Source organism: Pithys albifrons, chromosome 4 (assembly GCF_047495875.1).
Source record: "Pithys albifrons albifrons isolate INPA30051 chromosome 4, PitAlb_v1, whole genome shotgun sequence".
NCBI lineage: Eukaryota > Metazoa > Chordata > Aves > Passeriformes > Thamnophilidae > Pithys > Pithys albifrons.
Genome location: NC_092461.1, coordinates 762,731 through 785,151, shown reverse-complemented (window position 1 = coordinate 785,151; position 22,421 = coordinate 762,731). Strand labels below are relative to the sequence as shown.

General features: G+C 49.2%; 1 protein-coding gene across 1 annotated transcript; it reads left to right on the top strand.

Annotated features, from left to right (window-relative positions):
- The first annotated feature begins 17,347 nt into the window (after positions 1-17,347).
- Positions 17,348-22,181, top strand: SOX4 (SRY-box transcription factor 4). The gene has a single exon (XM_071553171.1). The coding sequence runs from the start codon at positions 18,283-18,285 to the stop codon at positions 19,579-19,581; it is 1,299 nt and encodes a 432-aa protein (XP_071409272.1). The 5' UTR covers positions 17,348-18,282; the 3' UTR covers positions 19,582-22,181.
- The last annotated feature ends 240 nt before the right edge of the window (positions 22,182-22,421 follow it).

The following is a 22,421-nucleotide window of genomic DNA, read 5'->3' as shown; positions in this document are numbered from 1 at the left end:
GACCTTATTTGGATGAGGCATTTGATAAATCTGGGATAATTAATCATGGAATAATCTATGAGATTACCCATTGGGACCTCTGTTTTTTCAGCTTTTGTTTGTGCTTCACTTGGTGTTTCTGTTTGCTGAGAAAGACTGTGCAGTAATGCCAGGGATGAATGAGGAAACAATCCTGGAGAGAAATGAAAAGTGAAAAATATGGCACAAAGTAGGGGAACCTCTATAAAAGGATAAAACTGAGTGAGTGCACTGAACATGTTGGCCAAATGCAGCAGGCTGCAGATAGAGCCATCCATCTGCCCCAGCCCACCCAGAAACCTGAAATTCTCTGCAAACATTCAGGAACCTAATCCCCTAATAAAAAACATTCACACCTATATCCAGAACCCCAAGCTGCCATCAGGGTTTATTGTGTATTTTTTGGTGCTTGGTATCTAATGATTTTATTTAAAATTGTCGTGCTCCTGATAGATGCTGTTAAAATAATCACTATGGCTTGCAACTGCAAAATAAATCAATTTGTTCATTTAAACTATTAAAATACACTCAGCTAAAAATAAAAATTGGAATTAAAAATTGCAAATAGAAACAAACATGTGGGGAAGTGCTAAAATGAATGCAATCAGTTCCAGATTTCAAACAGCTTCCCCACACTCACCACCCCCCTTCCCACTACTGGGTGGTCACAGCTCATGGCTGTTCCCAGTGGTTTTCCTCAGAGTCCTTCCAGCCTTCTATTTTCACTCATTTAAAAATGGGAAGAAACAGGGGTATTGACTTAATTTTCTTCATGCTTTGCACTGAGTTTCAAAATTAAGGAAGCAGGTTCCTGAAATGGCAGTGGAGTGTTCCTAGTCAGTGGAAGTCTGGAGGAGACAGAGAACTTGGGCTGAAAAAACCCAAATGAGTTTTGTCCCTCAGGGTGGAGCCACAGACATGGACTCTCTGCCCATCCTCTTTAAGGTCAGTCATAAACCCAGCCCATGCCAGTGAAGCAGCCCCTGGGGTTCTGCCCTCTGCTCCTCTGCTGTCCTCAGTATCCTCTGGGATACCAAACTGCTTCATGTTGTATCCAATACCCAAAAGAATATCAGTACTTGGGCTTTTGTGTAAAATCAAAAGAGAAAGACATGTAGGAATATTTAGATAATATTATGTGGTATGGTGTAACATAATTAAATAATCAATTCACAGATTTATTTTTATTTCACTCATTCAAATATTCAATAAGCACTTAAAAATAATGCATTTTTTCTCATTTTAACTGGCATGTTTCTTCCTTTTTCCTCCCTCTCAGCACTACTCTGATGGCCACTTGCCATCTCACACTCCCTTTTGAGGCACAGCTGTGACTCTGTCTGACCTCTCCTTCCTAGAGAGGCAGGAGCTCAGCTCTGTGTCCCACCCCTCCAGGTGCAGGGCTTTGGCAGGTCCCAGCCTGCAGTTCTGCTGTGTGCATGCAGTGCAGAGTTCAGCTCTGAACACCCTGCCCTTCAGAGCACCCAGAGCAGCCCCGAGCTGGGAGGTAGCAGGGAGCTCATCACATCCCCTCCAAGGAAAAGGCCAAACAAAGGGGCAAAAGAAAATGTGCTGAGAGCCCAGCCTGGCTGCAGGCAAAGCCTCCTGCCCAATCCATCCATCCATCCATCCATCCATCCATCCATCCATCCAGGGCTCCTGTCCCCTGCATGTCAGCTGAGCTTGCCTAAAACTGAACCCCAGATTTTAAATGAGCCTTAGCAAGCTTTCTCTGCAAATAACCTTTGTGACACTCTAGAATAAGCAGGCAATAAATCACAGTGCAGTGCAGGTCTCCTGCTTGGTCTGCTGGGATCTGTGGAGCTGTGGCAATGCAGCCACTTAGGCAGAATTAACCAAATCATCAATCCCCTCCCTTGCTTAATGGAAAGCATGTTCCATGCAGATTGTTACTTGGTTTACTGTTGGACTCTAAGAAGACTTGCACTTGTGTACTGCTTTTATACCACATACAGCTCTTCTGAAGCTGTGAAGTTACCTGTAGAATAAAGTATTACTACTCAGAATTAATTAGGTGATTAAAGTGGGGTTTGGTGTAGCTGCTGAAGGCAACCACTACCATTAAGTTTTTAAATTGCTTCAAGGAATTTCAATTGTATGAAGGAATAAGCACTTCTCTTGTGCAAACACACCTGTAGGGAACATGTGGAAGACCCTCTACCCTCTTCCCCACGTGTGTGTGGCTTTGGGACAGGCCCATCCATGCACAGGTCAGGGGTCACACACGTGCACATGCCTGGAACTCTGGATAGAGGCTGCAGGTAAAGACCAGACACCCAAGGACCTCTGTCTCATCCCTCACCTGGGCACTTTCCACCTTTTCTGCAGGGCCAAACCACGTTTCCATTTCACACTAAGACACAAATCAGGCAGGGGGACTCACCCCATCCATGTACAACCAGCAGATTGCTGGGTCTGGAGCCTGGAGCTGTGGGAATACCACCCAGCCTTACCCAGTTTCTCAGGCTTTGCTTTTCATCAGCTTCTGCTGTCCAGGAACAGGACACTGTTCCCACTCAGAGGAACTGCAACACAATGATATTAAGTACACAGCAAGCAGTGCCCTTAAATTTAAATGCCCTTAAATCCACAGCTCCTTCACCAGCCATGGGAAAGTGTTTCACAGGTTATGGACTCCTTTGCTTTACATTTTCAGTTTTGTTCTGTTTAATGATTCTGTAGTTTAATGAAGCCCCTGAAAATGGCTTGTTTCTCCTTCTGTCTGCAAATCAAACATAGTTGGTTCAAAATGAAAACAGAATTTTAATCTCTTTCAGAGGAAATAAAAATGTACCATTGTGGTTTGAAACTTAAAAAGAATAACAGTAGTTCTGTTTTCCCATTGACTTAAGAGGACCAGGACTGTGCAGTATTTCCTTTGCTCTGCAGTCTGAGGATGGGAATCATGTTTCTGTATGTCTTTGACACAACACAAAAAGCAGTGCATCTCTGATCTTATCTGAAACTATAAAGTGCTGCTAAGCTAAACAACAATTTAATGAATGATTTAAAAAAAAATCAGCATGTGAAGTTCAACCAGTTCTTCTAGTTGAGCTATTAGATGCAATTAACATTCTCCTCAAATTTATCTCCTTGTTCCTTTCTGGAGTAGTTTAAAAAGTGGATTCAATGGCTTCAAAAGTAACAGGAGCCTCAGTTCAAGCACATGCTTAAAATCTGTCCTGAAACACTTTTCTTCGTGGAGGTTTCTCTGATCTCTGCTAACCATCTTCCTGAAAGTTAATTCATGTTTCTCCATGTTATTGTTCATGCACCTCAGGGTGTTGTTCCTGCTGCCCATGGGCTGATTCCCCCAGGACAGTCCCCTCTGCAGCCCCAGTGCTGCCCAGGCTGGCACAGCCCCCTCTGGGCCAGGGGGGCTCACACAAGGCTTTGAATGGTAGAAGGTGGAATGGGGTTGGTTTGTTTTCCAGCTTGATCTTCTTGGCTCCATGGGCTGTGAGCAAGTTTGGGGTCGGTGAGTTGCCCTATGGTTGTTATTAATTTGGGAATAAGGTTAAGCCATTGAATGTGTTGAATTACAGACCCAAAATCAAGGTTTGAAACACGCTGTGTGTCTATGACAGTATAGACAAAGTTGTTTATATTTACCATGTGATGAAATGGGTAATAATACATACAAAATTATGATACTGATGCTTGTGAAAGGTATCATGAAATTAATCAGCATAAAATGAAGTCATTCCAATGCTCAGGAATGAACAACTGTTTTCCTACTGTGACATACTGTTAATGTTATTGTTGCAATACTTAACACTGCTGAGGGTGAGCTGTTCCTTGGCTCACGTGGTGCTCAGGCTGGCATTTCATGAGGAGCTCTGGTTTAAATCCTTTCTGATACTGTGACCAAAGGAGAGCATGGCCACATTAGGGGCACCACCACATTTTACAGGCAGCTCTGCTGAGAAGCTGCTTTGTGGAAGCACAGCCTGGAAATCTGAGAGCCCCAGGAACTGCCTCCCTGGAAAAATCTGCCAGAATGTGGCCAAGGTCTGAATTTCTCAAATAGCCAAGTGCACGTGTGTGTTTGCTGTTCAAGGTCTGATATTCAGTGTTTTGGAGGATTAGGAGCTGCTTGTTCCTCCTCCAGAGTGACTGATGGTCACCAGCTCTGGGTCTGTGGCTGGGCAATGCTCGTGGCATTCCAAGGAAGCAGATCCAGCCTGAGGCCACAGCATTGCCCTTGTGCCCTTGTGCCCTTCCTGACCAGGGGAGGCTCCTGCAACACCAGGAGGAGTGTCATGCTATTGGAGAAGGGAAAATCTATTTTCTTATCTATTAAAAATATATACTAAAAGTGTATATTTTAAGTAAATAAGTACAAAAAGTGGGGGTTTTCTCCAGCCTTTCAGACTGGCAGGAAAATCAGCAGGACTAAACCCATTTCCCCCCTTTTTAATGAATCTGAGAGGGTGAAAGGCTGCAAAAGGTGCCTTGTTCAGAGAGCCCAGGGCAGAGCCATCCAGAAGGGTCAGGTGGGCATCACTGGGTTACTGTGGCCTCACTACACACATGCACAGTGAAAAAATGGCCCTCTAAAAACCATTATTGTCACTCACACATGGCTACTGAAAGCTTCTTCTGGAAGCAGCAAGTGAGAGCAAGCAAAGCACTCAGCTGTTCAAAAACCCAACCTCTGAAACCTGAGAACAGCCTGGACAAGTAGATCAGGTAAGGCAGTAACTTCACCTTGCCACGACTAAAGCCCCTTGAGCTGAAAGCTTAAAAATTGCTATTATGGTCTTACTTGCCTGGCTGCAAATTCAGAGGTTTTTACAATGCTCAGTCTGGATCCTTCTGCCTCCAACTCCAGTGACAGAGGAGCTGTTGTAGATATATCTGGGAAGATTTCAGCCTTACCTGGAAAAGTCTTCCCATCTACAGTGATGTGATGAGAAACAAGTAGGAGGATGAACAGCAGAGCCTTCAAGACAGGCCAGAGGAGGAAAAAGGGCATTGATGCAAAATCTTGGCATGCAGCCAATCATAATTTATATCAAATTACAAAGTGCTTAAAAACCTTAATCTGAGACCCTCAGTCTATAAAGAACTTCTTATTAGAAGCTTTTTTAGGTCTCTCTCTTATTTTCAGTTTTATATGTGCAAATATAGTGCTAGGATGAAGTATCAAAGCAATAAAAATGTGTTAGAAAGGGAAAATCTGTATCAGTATAAAAAGTCAGAGGGACTTCCAATCCACCCCAAACAATATGTGCAGAGAAAGGGGCTAATTTGAATAGGGAAATTGTTGCCTGCAATTATTTCTTCAGGCCCATTAAATTCATACATTTAACTCTTTCCAATTACTCTGCATTTATATTGTGCTTTATGCCAATAATAAGACACTGCTGGTCATGCATTTTAAAACCATCATCAGTACCAAAATCTGAATTCTTTTCTCTCTTGTCCTTTTTTTATGAACTCATTTACATGTGCAACTTTATTACTTTCCAGACCACCTGACTTACACACGTGTGTGAATAGCTGTGCCCTGTACCATTAAAAGTCCTTTTGCTGGGAAGCAGAATTGAAGATAAATGTAAACAAAATATATATGAACATGTAAGCTGTCAAGGAATTACTGACCTTATCACTCTTTGTCTAATACAGAATGGTCTTGGTGTAACTGAAAACAAAGAAAAACAACAAAAAAAGACACAACCAAGACTGTCATACAGCACAGAAACTGGAAAAGGCTCATTACTGAGGACCACACACATTTATTTTGAGCAGGATCTTTAATTTTGTACCAGAATATCAAAAGCTTTGGAGGTTATGGGGTTTGTTTGGTTGATGCACTGCTGTACATGTACCTACACATGCTGATGTCCACAGTGTGAGCCACAGAGCTAAGGAGATAATTTAATGCTTGTTTTTATGACCAATATTTAAAATTCAGCTTACACAGATTGTGTTGGAATATTTGGAAAGACTGTGAATCCACCACATGACTTGATGGAACTAAAGGTAAAATTGAGCCCTCATCAATGATAGATCAGTCTTTAAAAAATATTTGGCTTATACTTGACAAAAAACTTGTGTTTTCCTGCAGATTGGAAACCCAGAGAGCCCAACTACTTCCTTACAAAGTTTTTAAATCCCTAGAAAAAGGACTGGATACAATGAACACAGAGTGGTTTCCCTGAAAGACATTATCATTCTCTTCCTAAGTGGTAATAACTAAATAACAAAAAAGCCACACACACAAAATGAAATGTAAATTCAACAACTGGGACAGTTTACAAATCACTTTGGTAGCCCCGAGCAGGATAAAAGGAAATAAATACACTTCATGGTTGGTAACCTATTAACTGCCACCAACTGTTGCAGCTGTGAATAAAACAAATGCATGATAAGATTATCATGCACCTGGCCATCTGGAAATTGCTGCTTACCATAAGAATCACATGCTTGCTGCCAGACACTGAGATAAATGCACAGGAACTGTTGTTGGGGGGCTTTTGCCTTTGGTAAATAATGGAGGAAATAATAAGGAAAAACTTGGATGGAGCTGATTTGTTTTTCTAGTTTGTGCAAAGTTTGCCCCGTTGTTTTCCTGCTTTAGAAGAGAGAAGGAGCAAGTCAAATAAATGATTCTGTATCTCACCAGGGTGGACAGAACAAGTCACCTAAAAGTGTTTGTTTGAGATGGAAAAAGGCAAAGCAGCCTGTGGGGAAATTGCCTTTGGGACTGCAGAGGCCTTGCAAGGCTTCCTATGGTTTTGAATAAAAACACAGTGTAGGTTGACTTCCCAACAGCTGTAGCAGGCACTTTTTCCCCTTGAGGAAGTCACCAACAGCTCCTGAGTAACAGATGATGATGGTTATCCCTTACTGTTTTGCTAGAGGAACCCCATAGGAAGGGGAGGCTCACTGGATGTGTGTGTTCAGACACTGCCCTGCCTGCCCCTGAGCATGTATCAGCACTCTGGGAGGCACAGGGGGGCTCTGCAGGGCAGTGAGGGGCTGGGCACAAACCAGGTGTGTGTGTTCAGACACTGCCCTGCCTGCTCTGAGCAGGTATGAACACTCTGGGAAGCACAGGGGGGCTCTGCAGAGCAGTGAGGGGCTGGGCACAAACCAGGTGTGTGTGTTCAGACACTGCCCTGCCTGCTCTGAGCAGGAACCAGCACTCTGGGAAGCACAGGGGGGCTCTGCAGGGCAGTGAGGGGCTGGGCACAAACCAAGTGTGTGTTCAGACACTGCCCTGCCTGCTCTGAGCAGGAACCAGCACTCTGGGAGGCACAGGGGGGCTCTGCAGGGCAGTGAGGGGCTGGGCACAAACCAGGTGTGTGTTCAGACACTGCCCTGCCTGCTCTGAGCAGGAACCAGCACTCTGGGAAGCACAGGGGGGCTCTGCAGGGCAGTGAGGGGCTGGGCACAAACCAAGTGTGTGTTCAGACACTGCCCTGCCTGCTTTGAGCAGGTATGAACACTCTGGGAAGCACAGGGGGGCTCTGCAGGGCAGTGAGGGGCTGGGCACAAACCAGGTGTGTGTTCAGACACTGCCCTGCCTGCTCTGAGCAGGTATGAACACTCTGGGAGGCACAGGGGGGCTCTGCAGGGCAGTGAGGGGCTGGGCACAAACCAGGTGTGTGTTCAGACACTGCCCTGCCTGCTCTGAGCAGGAACCAGCACTCTGGGAAGCACAGGGGGGCTCTGCAGGGCAGTGAGGGGCTGGGCACAAACCAAGTGTGTGTTCAGACACTGCCCTGCCTGCTCTGAGCAGGTATGAACACTCTGGGAAGCACAGGATGGCTCTGCAGGGCAGTGAGGGGCTGGGCACAAACCAGGTGTGTGTTCAGACACTGCCCTGCCTGCTCTGAGCAGGAACCAGCACTCTGGGAGGCACAGGGGGGCTCTGCAGGGCAGTGAGGGGCTGGGCACAAACCAGGTGTGTGTTCAGACACTGCCCTGTCTGCTCTGAGCAGGTATGAACACTCTGGGAGGCACAGGGGGGCTCTGCAGGGCAGTGAGGGGCTGGGCACAAACCAGGTGTGTGTTCAGACACTGCCCTGCCTGCACTGAGCAGGTATGAACACTCTGGGAGGCACAGGGGGGCTCTGCAGGGCAGTGAGGGGCTGGGCACAAACCAAGGGATGCAAAACATCTGTAACCCTCCCAAAAAAGCAGCAGCCACCCTGTCCAGAGCTGCCCTGCCCTCCCCACATCACTGCTGGGGTGACATCTCTCAGGGAGGGCAGCTGAGTGCCTTGTGGGGCAGGAAACCATCTTGGCCCAAGGAGAGCACCAGCTGGGAACCCCTGGCAAGCCCCTGCCCCTCTGCAGTGCCATGAGCTGCCTGGGACTGGCTCCTGGGTGCAGGACACGGGGCTAACACAGCCCAAAGCAGCAGAGTGTTCTGCTTTAGCTGGGAAAATGCTCCCTGAGTGGTGTCCTGAAGGATCCCTGGCCCTGGGCAGGGCTGCCAAGGAGCAACCAGACCAAGTCAATGCAAAGAACTGAAAGCCAGAAGGATAAATAAGGAGCACTCTGAATACAGGGGGTTAATTTTTTTGCTCCTGCTAGATATTATGCTATCCTGTATTAACCAAACCTTAAAAAACTGCTCAACCATAATGTTTAAAATGTACCTGTGCTATAATTTGTCTTTGTTTCATATGACAGTATCAGCCACACAAGTCTCTCATTTAAGTAATGGCATATCACAGCAGTCAGCATGAATATTACAGCCCTCATTAAACAGCAGATTCCACTGCTCCTGTCAGTGTCTGCTTAATATAGCGTGTTCCAAGAGAAAAACAATTGCAGGGGGGAAAAAATATGTGTACAGTCAAATGTGTGAGTTGAAGTCCTGCCCTGGCTGTGAGATGGTGGGTGTCAGATATCCTGACACGGCTGGATTTGCTTAGAAAGCTGTTACCAACCCAGAGAGCTCTCAGCCCCCACTGCTGCTCCCTCAGAGTGCAGCCATGTGGGCATTACATGGGGAGCTTTTCTGAGAAGCTGCTCCAGTGCTGTGTAACACCAGGATGTACAGCAGTGTGCATTTTGAAACCTCAATATAGATAGGAAGCACATAGGATTATAAATTACATCAGCATTTATCTATGTAAGAACAGCAGAACTTCTTCCATTTATAGCAGTAAAGATGGTAATTTATTTCTAGAATAAGAAAATAGGAAAACAAAAATAGATGACTTGAGAATGGTTAAGTGATGGATGATTTTTGTCTTTATCAGTAGGTGGCCAATTTATCTCCATGTGAATCTGAAGATGAAATCAATAGAGCATCCATAGGTAAAGTTTTGCAAGACTGGATGGGATGTGAGCTATGCACTGGGTGAATGCAGTCTAAATTTCCTTTATGTGACTAAAAAATAATTAGTGCAGAAGTTAAATTAGAGACTGAGAGCAGGGAAACAGAAAGTTCAAGGCACAAGTGGGCTGGTGAACTTATGCAAAGGAGCTGCAGAGCTGCTGGTGCTTGGCTGGTGGAGCCTTCCCCAGGATGGACCAGGGAGCAGAGGAGGGGCCAGGGGCCAGGGGGAACATTCCTGCCCCACAGCCCATCCCCTGCTGCTGTGCAAATACCTCAGGGAACTGGAGCCACCCTTGAGTCGTTGCTGCTGGGATGAGAAGCTGAAAGCTGCTGTTGTGTCTGCTGCCTGAGATGTTTCATTTGCAGCCAGCTCAGGGATTTTCACACCACACCACAGTCTGGGGGTGTATCTATCCTAAAAAGCAAGTGTCTCCAGTGCCTCTTGCTACAGGAACTTGATATACCTCTGTCTTCTCTAGCTTTGTGGTCTAATACTGGGGGGGGTTCCCCACTGTTCTCACTCTTTGTTTCTGACAGTGATTTTTTTCTCCCTTTTACACATCCAGGCAGAGAAGGTCCTTCACAGAGTCTTCATGACAGTGTTTGTGCTCGTGTTGGCAACACTCTGGTGGCTCAGAGCTGCTCCCTGACAGTCACACACCTCAGGGGTGTGTTCTTTAACCTCGGGATACACAAGGTGCAGGTTTGTGTCCTGGGGACTTCATCTACCCTGTCCCCACAGAACCTCCTGCCATGGGCACCAGACCCCAGGAGTGCCCAGAGCATCCCTGAGAAGAGTCTCAGGCTCCTGGTGCAGACAGGGTGGAGTCTGAGCAGTGTTGGTCCAAATGCTGACTTTCTATTATGTGGGACATACTGGGCTTGTAAGGCCATTTTAAAGCATCTGATTTTGTATCTAATTGTGTAATTTATTAATAGTTCTGAGCAGATTAGTCATTTGTGAAAGTCATCCCAGTCAGGCAATAAAATAATGATTTTGGGTTATTTTAATTTGAATGAAATGAGAGTAAGAACAGACTATTTGGAGGTGCATAGTCTTTCCTGAATAAAGTGACATTTTCTGACCTGTCAAAAACATCTACACCTCACATTTTAAAAGCAGTCCCAAAAAACCAGTCTAAGGGCTCTTTAGCAGGTAATTGTTTTATGGAAAGGCTTTGATTAGCAGGAGTGCAATATTTTTCACATTTTTCAACTACTGTAATCCACAAAATTACTATACACTGACATACTCATACAATATTAAATATAGAGGTAATTTTATAAAGCAAAATTCAAGAGTTCAAGGATTTTTTTCTAATTAACTTCTGATGCTTAGGTAAGACACCAGATTTGTGTTACTGCTGGAAACACAGGACCTCATGATTCCAGTTTTGGAATAATACATAGAAAATGCCCGTTCTTGCTCTGTGAGACTGTGTGTAATGTTACAGCTTCCTGAGGTTCCATACAGGCAATTTATTTCTGATAGAAATTAATCAAAACTTAGACTCTATGGGGCAATGCAAATTCAGACATCCTGCCTCACTGGAGCACACCTGCATGTTGAGATTACTCACACATGCCCTTCTGGAGCATGACATTAGATCAGGATCACATAAGGTGGTGTAGAACTCCACCATTCTTCTGACATTCTGTTCAAATTCTTAGAGAAAAGTAGTTATTTTTGAAATAAATATTGATGTTTACTGTCAAGCCAGTAAGTTATTCTGCACAAGCAGCATAAGCAAAGTAGGTACCAGAGATTATAGAACAGATCCTGGCAAGAACAGAGTGGTGTCATCTGAGCAATCTATTTGAAAAAGATAAAAAAATACAATCTACCTACTAGTTTTCACACCACCACTAAGAACAATTATGTGGAAGGAAACCAGGATGAAAGCCAGACTCCTATTTGTCCTGAGCACAAAAGAAAAATGATTTTTTCTCTCATTAATTTTAGATTTAAATGTATTTTGCCTCTTCCCACTTGAACCTGCTGCAGCTTTTTTGATCTGTGCATCAGAAACACCAAATCAGAAAAATTAAGTTTGACAGGAATTAATCCCTTAATGTCTTAAGACTATGGGACTGGATAAAGGGAATGAATATTTCAGTACAAGGGCAATTTCGTGATAAAAAATTACTAAACACTGTCAAAGGCTGAAATATCAGAAAATGATAGACCACTCTTTGTCCACCTCTGCCAGAACCATTTTGGAGAAGCCCAACTGCCTGCAGGTTGCCAAAGGAATTTTCTTTCCTTGGAGCTGGATCCTGTGGATAAGCACCTGTTAATAACCCAGAGTCTGCAAAAGAAAAAAAGGACAGTTTTCACAACTGAATTGCATGCAAGGTACTTTTCTTTTCTTTAATTATCTTGAATATATCTCTCAAAAAACTCTATATCCCTCACTTGAATATATCACAGACTCCCAGACTGTTCTGAGTTGGGAGGGACCCACAGGGCTCATCGAGTCCAACTCTTAAGTCAGTGGCCCACACAGGGGATTGAACCCATGACCTTGGCATTGTTACAACCAAGTTTATCACTCTTGTAAAACCAAGTTAGAAATGCTGTGACTTAAATTCTAAAAGCACCTCTTTTTCTGTGTGCTCAGGGATTGTCTTGTGCCTCCTTTCCAGGAGTACTAAGTGTAATCAACGTTTTGCTCAATACAAGAAGACATTTGTATACTTAATTTAATACCTTGTAACATCCCACTTAAAGATGTTTAAAAACACCCCAAATGTCATTCAAGGCACGGTGGTTTGGCAGCTCTGTCTTATCAATGATGCTGAAGTCTGGGTGCCACCAGGCTGTTGTGGAAGTGGGCAGAGACATTGGGGGGCTGTGTGGGTTTGTGCTGAACTGTCGTTGGCAGCTGTTTGCTCTGTCAGAGACGGCAGGAAAAGATGAGCTGAACGTTACGGGGCTGGTGCTGATAAGGTGGGAGGAGAAGGCAGAGGAAGGTGAGAGAGAGCAGGAAGGACAGCACAGATGTCTGGGAGGAAGACTCAGGGGCAGAGGAGAGGAACACGTTCAAAAGAGATCAGCTCAGTTGGTTAAAACTTGGCTGTACTAATGCCAAGGTCAGGGGTTCAATCCCCTGTGTGGGCCACTGACTTGAGTTGGACTCGATGAGCCCTGTGGGTCCCTCCCAACTCAGAATAGTCTGGGAGTCTGTGAAAAAAGTGCAGTGGTCCAAGCAAGTGGGACAAGGAAAAGGTCCAAGGAAGTGGGACACTCTTCCCTCCCCCCTGCAGGGAGAGGGGCTCGGGGCTGGCAGAGGGTGGTGCAGCACCCCGAGCCCCTGCTCCCCTGGCTCTGCTCTCGGCTCCCCTGCCCGCAGCTGCAGCTCGTGCATATGCAATGCCCTGCTCCATATGCAGCAGACCGGTAATTCCTCTCCAACCCTGTGGCTGTGCTGCTTTTCACTTGGCAGAAAAGGCTCGCCAAAGAGGCTTTTAAAATGAACTGAAGGCTTTGCCTATATCAAGCTGTTAAAAACCAAAAAAAGTTTACTAAATCTTACAGGATTGAATAGGGGCTGCAATTCGCCTTTTAAGTAAATGCAAACAATGTGTTTTCCAAGTTTCTTTTTTCATTATTATTTTTAACAGACCTTTTTGAACTTGTGTTGTTCTTAGAGAAGAAGTTTAAACTTAAAAAGTCAACCAAATGGATAAAGAACAGAGGGTATTACCATATTTTCTTATTAAAAATTACTGGAGAGATGTTTCTGCCTTCCCAAACCAGACATTTCCATATAAGTGATAAATATCTGAATTAATATAAATGTGTATATGCAAATGGCTTCTTACCTACTTATTGTATTAAATGAATGAGAAGTATCTTGGCATTCTCATAACAGGAGCACTGGGTGTCCATGTGCAGACTTGTATTCAGGTAAAATCCAAGTGACTATACAGTTTGAAAGGAAACAATTCCATAGAACTTTGGGCAACAGATTTTTCACTCCTAAGTAAACAATATCCTCCATAAAACACTTCCCAGTAATAAAAGTCCTTCTCCACAAAGCCATCGGAGAGAGTTCAAAGCATTTATGAATCACGTTAAATAAAGGTATGCTGTGAATGGGAGTGATGCAATGGCACAATGGAGTTTTCTTCTCACAAACAGCACGGAGAAGGAGGGCCCACTTTCATGTCTCACTTTACATCTCTGATCCTTAAGCACGCTCTTCTTTGATCATGAGTGTCTGTTATCATCATGTTATTTTAAAGGCCGTGGCTTTTCTTCCCCCTTCAATGGCAACTGTCTCATCTACTTTATTTTCTGTGGATCAAAGCAGGCAGCAGAGAGGTGGTGGGTTCTGTAGCAGCACGGCTGAGCTCTCTGGCCTTGGCACCCGCAGTTCAAGGAGGTTAAAACCACCCCAATACACTCATTTGAAATGCGGCACAAAAAGTGTTCCGGAGGTGAATTTCGGTCGCGGACAGGAAAATACTCAGAAATAATCCAGGGTTCTTTTAAAGAGAAATAAGATGCCACCTTTCCCCATCCTGTGGGTACCATCACGGTGATACGGGGCCCTCGGTGCCCGCGCATCCCCTGCGCGGACGGGGCGTCTGCTCCGCTAATCAAGGGGCGTGTTAATGAACCGCACACCCAGCGCAGGGCTGAGCTCGCCCGTTCCCCGTGGCTGCGGGCACAAAGCGGCTGGGGCAGTGCGGGTGCTTCTCGCCGTGCCAAGGCAGGGGCACGCAGGAACAGGCTCAGGGGAGGGAAGCTCAGCTCCCCAGAGCTCAGCCCGAGCAGCCTGCAAAGCATTTCCCACAACCTACAGGGCTGGGGGTGGGGAAAAGAGCAGCTGCAAGGGCTGCAATTAAAGAACCCTGAGCGCTGGAAATCCTCAGTTTAAAACAGAAGGGGAGGGGAAAAAATCTGCTGCTGTGCTAAATCTGCGAGCCCTTAAGACATTTTAACCGGTGGGGACCGCGAGCTGATTCACACATAAAACCTGGAATCGGTCGTGGAATCACGGAGTGTTTGGGGTCGGAAGGAACCTTAAACATCATCTGGTTCCAACCCCTCTGCCATAAGCAGAGGTGCCACCCACTAGATCGTGTTGCTCAGGGCTCCATCCGACCTTGTCTTGAACACTTCCAGGGATGGGAATGCTGGGATCAGTGCCTGTGGCAGCAGATTTGTGCAGAGCGTTGTGCCTGAACAAGCTCTTGCTCCATGTGCACGGCAAACCGCAGGTCCCCGTGCGTGAGAACGGTGTTTTATCAGTGCTTGTGCCCCTAAACCCCGCAGCGGGGGTTGGCATCAACCGCACGCTGTTCCGGCCACGTACGGGTGCCAGCGTGGGCACTGCCCTCTGTGATGCACACCTACCGAATTTCAGCCTCGCACTGCTCGGCCAGACCGTAGGGATAGATAAATAAATACATAAATAGCTCGGACATGCTGGCGGTTTCGCCAGCTCCGCGTTTTCCCACGGCTGGCAGCAGAGGCTCAGCGCTGCCACCTCGCGTCCCGCGCCGCATCCCGGCCCCGTCCAGCCCGCAGGAAACACAACGGGGTTCAAGACCTTTTAAGTTGTAAAACCCAAGCCTGGCCAGTGCTCTTAGAACATCATTTTTAGACGGAAGCTGAATGTTCTCGCTTTATATCTAGGCTTAAAAATGTGGGAAGCTGGAAGGTACTTTCAGTCCAGCACTGGAGGATTAGGGGTGGAAGCAATTAACTTTGAGGAAACAGCTAAGAAATTGTAGTAAAATGCTTTTATAGAGTTTCACATCTTGTTCTTACATTTGCTTTATTAAGCAGCTCTAAATTGCACTTTTGTAAAGTTTTCTTTCAGGAACTAATCCTTTTCTGACCATCCTGCAGACACACTTCTCCAACCAAGATTAAACTGATGTGGCTGCTTTCATCAAGAAAAGACTGAAGTCCTCACCTGGAGAAAAATTTTATTCGTGGAGGTCAAGACCTTGCAGAGCATAACACAACCAGGTGAAAAGCTGCTCTAAAGCTTTTTTTTTTCTCTGTCAGCCTATCAGTTTAGCTTTTATTTGTTCTGCTTTAACTCCTGTCTAGAAACATGTGAACATTTAAACAAATTGATATTTATATGCAAAATACGACAGTTGGGGGTTGAAATCCTGCTGGATACTGTGCTGGAGGTGGAGCAGCCAGAAGCTCCTGACTGCTCCCAGTCCCAGTTTTTCACACTGCTGCACATGAATACCAAGAGTGTAGGCAAAAGCCACTGTGTTTATTCCTGACACCAAACCTCCATTTCTGTAGATGGTGATGGCAAAGGGTAGAACAGGTTTGATCTCAGCTTTGGGGCTGTGGGGGGAAAACATGGTGTGATTTACTGCTTACAAAGTGTAAAGGTGAGAAACTCCACTGATGTCACTGGATGTTGTCAGCCTAGTGGAAAGCAGAATTTTATCCAATGCTAACCAGAGGCTGCATGAGGAACCAATGCATTATTTTTGCAAGCAAACCAATAATTAATTAGTATTTTTGTAAACAGTCTCAGTAATGTAGGTAACCTATCCAGGGAGGTATTGGGAATTCAGGATTTTTCTCAGCACTTCACAACAGTGTACTTTGAGTCCAGTGTGAGATTGTAACATTCAAAGCCTGTTCTGCAGCCAGCTGGAAATTCTGCTAAAGGATCCTACTATAAATTTTCTTTCAAAAATGTGCAACTTATTTCAAGACCTCTGTCTTGGGCATTTTAGCTGTTTCCAACCATTATTTTGCTTTTGATTTAGAAAGTGTTTTTGACTGGTGTTGTGTGGAACAAAAATTTTCACAGCTGTTGGTCTCTGGCCTGGTGAACGATGTGAGGAATCTTTGGGGAATAACACTGCCCATGTGGTGTTACTGTGCCCCGTCCCTGGATGGGAAGGGGCGGGGGTGGAGCCCCAGGCCCTCAGGGGTGATGCCCAGCACCCAACGCTGCTATCCTGCTTTTCTTCACCACTGAGCTCGGCAGGGCAGAGCGAGGGGCACGTGGGACAGACCAGCAATCCCTGAAAAGCCCCAGGAACGACCCCGAAGGGACGGGGGCGGGGAGGATTGGGAGGGCACGGCAGCACCCCCGCCCCGGAGGCTGGTACCTGCCTGCCGGCCGGGCATCGCTTTCCCCCCCGCCCGGACCCTCCGAGCCGCAGCCTCTGCCCAGGCTTGGGCATCACGGCGGGGCCGCAGCGTGCGGGAGCTGCGGGGAGAGAGGCGCGGGGGAGCGGGGCGGGGGGTAAAACAGCGATAGGGGCAACAGCGATAGGGGCAACAGCGATACGGGCAACACCTCCTGCTCCCGCCGCGCGGGGAATTTGGGATGGGTGGCAGCGCGGAATCAGCGCCGTGCCCGGGCGGTGCCACCGCCCGTGCGGTCCCAGCGCCGCTCCAGCGCGGCGGCGGAGCGGAGGGGGCGTGACGGCCGCGCTTCCCGAGGGGTGGCGACCCCTCCGTGACACTCGGTGTGTGGGCGTGGGGACGGGCATCCCTCCATCCCTCCGCTCGGCCCCCGCGGGCAGCGCTGCCTGCGGGGCGGCAGGAGCGCCCTTTGTGCGGGCAGGTGTCCGCGCTCCGCTCCGCACACACCGCGCGCGGGGGCGGCGCCGCGCGACTCCCCTTCTCGCCCGTTTTCCCGTTGTTCTTTTTCTTTTTTGCATTATGCTGATTTTTTTTGCCGATTTCCTGATTATTTCCCCCCCACCCCAGGGCGCGGGGGGCCGGGAGGGGCGCGGGCACGTGCGGGGCGGGCGCGGGGCTGCCCCTCCGCTGCCCCTCCGCCGAAGTTCGCCCCGCCGCCGGGGATGAGGTCAGCGCGGGCGCTTCCCATTGCACGCGGGACCCGGCCCCGCGTCTGCCCCGCCGCCAATCGCGGCGTGCGGGCGGGGCTTGGCGAGCGCGGGGCGTTGGATACAGCGCGCCATTGGCCGCGGGCGCGGGCCCGGCGCGGATAAAGCGGCGCGGGGCGGGCGCGGGGCCGCTCTCGGCTCGGCCGGCGGAGCGCGGCGTGCGGTGCGGGGGGCGCGGGCGGCGCCCCGAGGGCGGGCGGGCAGCGCGGGGGGCGGCGGCGGCGGCTCCGCGGGCGCGGAGCAGAGACAGAACCATCACCAGCAGCAGCAGCACCGTCGGAGGAGGACGGGACTGGGCGCCCGGCTCGCCGCGCTTCCTGCCGGGGACGTACACACTCGTTCATGCACGAGCGCTTTTTTTATTTTCCCTTTTTTACGTCGATTTTTTAAATTATTATTTTTTCATTATTATTTTTTTAATTATTACTATTTTTTTATTTCTTTGTCCTGAGGGCTTTCCTTTTCGCCCGGTGCCTCGCCAACTGCCAAGTCCAACCTGCACAAACTCCTGGCCGCCGCCACCACGCGTCCTGTCCTGGAGCCGGGATTTTCGGGGCGTCGGGGGCGCCGCTGCCCCTCCCCGCGGCGGAGCGGAGCACGCTGGCCGTGCCCAGCGCTGAGAGACTGCCGGCCGCGGCCGCGCCGCGCTCCTGAGACGCCGCGGGCAGGCGGAACGCGCTTGTGAACTGGACCAGCCGCCTCGGGGAGGGGAGAGACTCGATGTGCTGAGGAAAAAAAGCAGATCGACACCCCCCCTCCAAAAAAACACCCAAAACCAAAAACAAACAAAAAAGCCCAAAACACCTCGAGAAAAAAACAAGCAAACTTGGACGGGCGGCTCGCGGCGCTGCTTTTGCAGAAACTCTTGCCTGCCCGCGGGGGGCCCCGCCGCCGCTGCCGCCCCGAGGGGCAGAGGACCGCGCCGCCGGGGACGAGGCGCCGGTGTGGAAGTACAAGTGGTGCGGGCGGCGGGGGCGCGGCCGCGGGGGGCTGCGCCGCCGCGGTGTCGCTGTGAGAAGTTGCGCGCCCTGCCCCGCGCCGGAGCGGCGCTGAGCCCCGGCGAGCCCCCCGCCGCCGCCGCCGCGATGGTGCAGCAGACCAACACGGCGGAGAACACGGAGGCGCTGCTGGCCGGCGAGACCTCCGACTCCGGGGCCGGCATCGAGCTGGGCATCGCCTCGTCCCCCACGCCGGGCTCCACCGCCTCCACCGGGGGCAAGGCGGACGATCCGAGCTGGTGCAAGACGCCCAGCGGGCACATAAAGCGGCCCATGAACGCTTTCATGGTGTGGTCGCAGATCGAGCGGCGAAAGATCATGGAGCAGTCCCCCGACATGCACAACGCCGAGATCTCCAAGCGCCTGGGCAAGCGCTGGAAGCTGCTCAAGGACAGCGACAAGATCCCCTTCATCCGGGAGGCGGAGCGGCTGCGTCTCAAGCACATGGCGGACTACCCTGACTACAAGTACCGGCCCAGGAAGAAGGTGAAGTCGGGCAACAGCGCGACCAAGCCCGGCGACAAGGCGGACAAGGGCGGCGGGGGCGGCGCCGGCGGGGGCAGCGCGGGCGGCGGTCCCGGCGGCCCCGCGGCCGCGGCCAAGCCCGCCCCGAAGAAGGGCGGCGGCGGCGGCTCCAAGCCCTCCCCCGCGGGCGGCGGCGCGGCCGCGGCCGGCAAACCCCACGGCAAGGCTGCGGGCGGCAAGGCCGGCCCGTTCCCCGGGGAGCCGTCGGCCGCGCTGCTGCCGCCCGAGCACCAGGCGCTCTACAAGCCGCGCGGGGCGGCGGGCGCGCCCTCGGGGCCCGGCAAGCCGCTGGCCGAGAAGAAGCTGAAGCGGGTGTACATCTTCGGGAGCGGGCAGGCAGCGGCCGCCTCCGCCTCCCCCGGCGGCGCCGTGCCCGGCAGCCCTACGCTGAGCAGCTCCGCCGAGGCCGGAGACCCCCTGAGCCTCTACGAGGAGGGGGGCGGCGGCGCGGGCCGGCCCGACGGGGACTGCGGAGGCGTCGCCTGCCCCTCGCCCTCCGGCTCCGGCTCGCCCTCGGATCACCGCAGCTACACCAGCCTGCGCGCCTCCTCGCCGGCCCCCTCGACGGCGCATTCCTCCTCCGCGTCCTCCCACTCCTCCTCCTCTTCCTCCTCCGGCTCTTCTTCGTCGGACGACGAGTTTGAGGATGACCTCTTGGACCTGAACCCCAGCCCCGGCTTTGAGAGCATGTCCCTGGGCAGCTTCAGCTCCTCGGTGCTCGACCGGGACCTGGATTTTAACTTCGAGCCCGGCTCGGGCTCGCACTTTGAGTTCCCGGACTACTGCACGCCCGAGGTAAGTGAGATGATCTCGGGGGACTGGCTGGAGTCCAGCATTTCCAACCTGGTCTTCACTTACTGAGCCGAGAGCCGGGCCCCGCTGCAGGAGCCACCGGGCGCGTGGCCGTCGCCAGGACTCGCCCGCCCCGCCGGCCGCTTCTGTGGCTTTCTCCGGTTTCTTTGGTGTTCGTGGTTGTTTTCGTTTTCGTTTGTTTGTTCCCGCGAAGGGGCTGTTGAGAGACTGCTCCTTGTGCTCGGGGAAGGGGCGGCGGAGCGGGATCGCCCCCTCCGTGCCGAGAGGAAGGGCCGGCGGTCCCTTTGCTGCGGACGGACCCGCACACACCCCCGAGAGAGGAGCCTCACGGTGCTTTTTTACAGACTGCGGGGAGCGAAACGCTGCCTTGTTGCTTTTTTATTTCCTGAAAAGAGAGACGGTGAAAGGAGGAGGGAGGGGGGAACCACACACACCTCTGGGTTCTTTGTTATTGCCCACTTTCTACGAATAAAGAGGAGGGGGAGCGACGCGTTTGTGCTGAGCGCACACTGGATGTCTCGAGCGTTCGCCCTTTCCTGTGAAAGAGCGATCAGAACTGCTTGGGGAAACAAAAAAAAAAGGAAAGAAAAGAAAAAAAATCCACCCAAAGCCATGCAAGGTTCACGTCTGGGGGGAGAAATCCTGTCCCGGTTTTTTTCTGCGCTGAGAGGAGGCGGCGATGCTGGGAGGAGGAGGAGGAGGAGGAGGAGACGGATGGAGCTGGACTGAGATCCTGGTTAAGCGGAGAAGAGCCAGACTTACAGCTGAGACCTGTCTTGGAAATACGGTGGGGGGAAAATAATAATAAACTGAAACGGATTTGCACGTACGGATGAGGTGGCGGCAGCGCTTTTCTTTCTCAGTCACCTCATGTTTGATGTAGAGAGAAAAATAAGGCTGAAGCTTCAAGAACACTGAAAACTTCTTCTGAAACGGAGACCGAACGGGAACAGTTTCTGTAACGATGTGGTACAGGGGAAACGGAGGGCGATGGCTTTTGCAAAAAAAAAAAAAAAAAAGAAAAACAAACCTGAAAATACAAAAAAAAAAGTAGTTTTTTTTCTTCTTACTCAGAATCGTGATGGTGTTGGATTATTTCACTGGTGGGGTTTAATATAGCATGTTATACTGTCTATCTTTTCAAGATTTCTGTAAGACTGTTGAACAGTTGGAAAAACAAACTAGTGTTAGGATAATATAAAAGCAGATAGATGGCGCTATGTTTGATTCCTACAAAAATATCACCAGCTTTTTTTCATTCTTAACTCTTTAAAGGATTCAAACGCAACTCAAATCTGTGCTGGACTTTTGAAAAATGAAATTCAGGACCAAATTTTTTCTCAGAGTATGTATGTGTTCGTTCCTTATAGCTGTAAATGAAAAGACTGTTTTTTCTCACCGATGCTCCATCCTCGTATTGTTTTTTTTCCTTGTAAATGTAATCGGATGCCATTTTATAAGTGGACGTATTTATACTGGCCAAACATTTTTGACTTGTATTTCTTTGTCCTTTTTTGGTAGTTCTCGTTGTTACCCACACCATTTTTATGTCTCCTTCACTGAAGGGCTAGAGTTTTAACTTTTAATTTTTTATATTTAAATGTAGACTTTTGACACTTTTAAAAACAAAAAGAGAAGAGAGATGAAAACGTTTGATTATTTTCTCAGTGTATTTTTGTAAAAAATATATAAAGGGGGTGTAAATCGGTGTAAATCGCTGTTTGGATTTCCTGATTTTAACAACAGGGCCGCTGGTTAGTCTCTCACACGCGTGTGCTCACGCTCGCTCACACTCACACCCACAATCAGCCCCTACTTTGTCCATGTTTACACTCCAATCTGCAGGCATCTTAAAGGGACAGCATCCCTGGGGCACAGGGAGGGGTGGGCACTGTGTGCCACCCTCTCGGGGACCCGCCACCCTCTCGGGGACCCACCCGGCCCCGGACGAAGCAACGCAACTGGTGCATTTACCCAGAAGGGATCCTGTACCTTTAACTTGTAAACCACATCTTTTGCACTTTTTTTCTAAGCAAAAACGTGCCGTTTAAACCACTGGATCTATCGAAATGCCGGTTTGAGTTCGCGACACTATGTACTGCATTTTCATTCTTGTATTTGACTATTTAATCCTTTCTATTTGTCGCTAAATATAATTGTTTTAGTCTCTTATGGCATGATGATAGCATATGTATTCAGGTTTATAGCTGTTGTGTTTAAGATGAAGAAAGTGAAAACATCTTTGTACATTTAAGTCTGTATTATAATAAGCAAAAAAGAAGATTGTGTGTTTATGTATGTTAATATAACATGACAGGCACTAGGACGTCTGCCTAATGAGGTGGTTCCGTTAAGGATTTAACTTTTTTGTTCTTTTTTGTTCTTTTTTTGGTCATCCATCCTGTGCAATATGCTGTGTAGATTTTTTTTTTCAGTCTAAGGATCACCCACAGTGCAAGGTGGGGAAAGGAAAAAAAAAATCATGCCAGCTAACCATGTCAAGTTCACTGCCTGTCAGATTGTTGATATACCTTCTGTAAATAACCTCTCTTTTTTAATTTGTTTTTTTTTTATTTTTATTTTGGTTTTTTTTGTTCGTTTGTTTTTTCTTCGGGAAGGAAATAAAATCAGCTGGAACTGAACCCTAACACTGGCCTGCTGTTGTCGTCATTGCTGTGCCCCCAGTGCCCCCGGGGCACGGCCGGGCTCGGCGGCTCCCGGGACGGGACGGGGCGGGACGGGACGGGACGGGACGGGCAGCGCTGCGGGTTCGCTTCTCCTCACCGACGGCAGGCAGAGAGCCTCGCCTCGTCTCGCCTCGCCTCCCGGGCAGCTCGCACGGCTGAGATTATTTTCCCTTTAAAGAGTTCCCCCCTCCCCTTGCTCTG

Coding starts and splice junctions, on each gene's coding strand:
- SOX4 (XM_071553171.1), top strand. CDS start 18,283: ATGGTGCAGCAGACCAACACGGCGGAGAACACGGAGGCGCTGCTGGCC.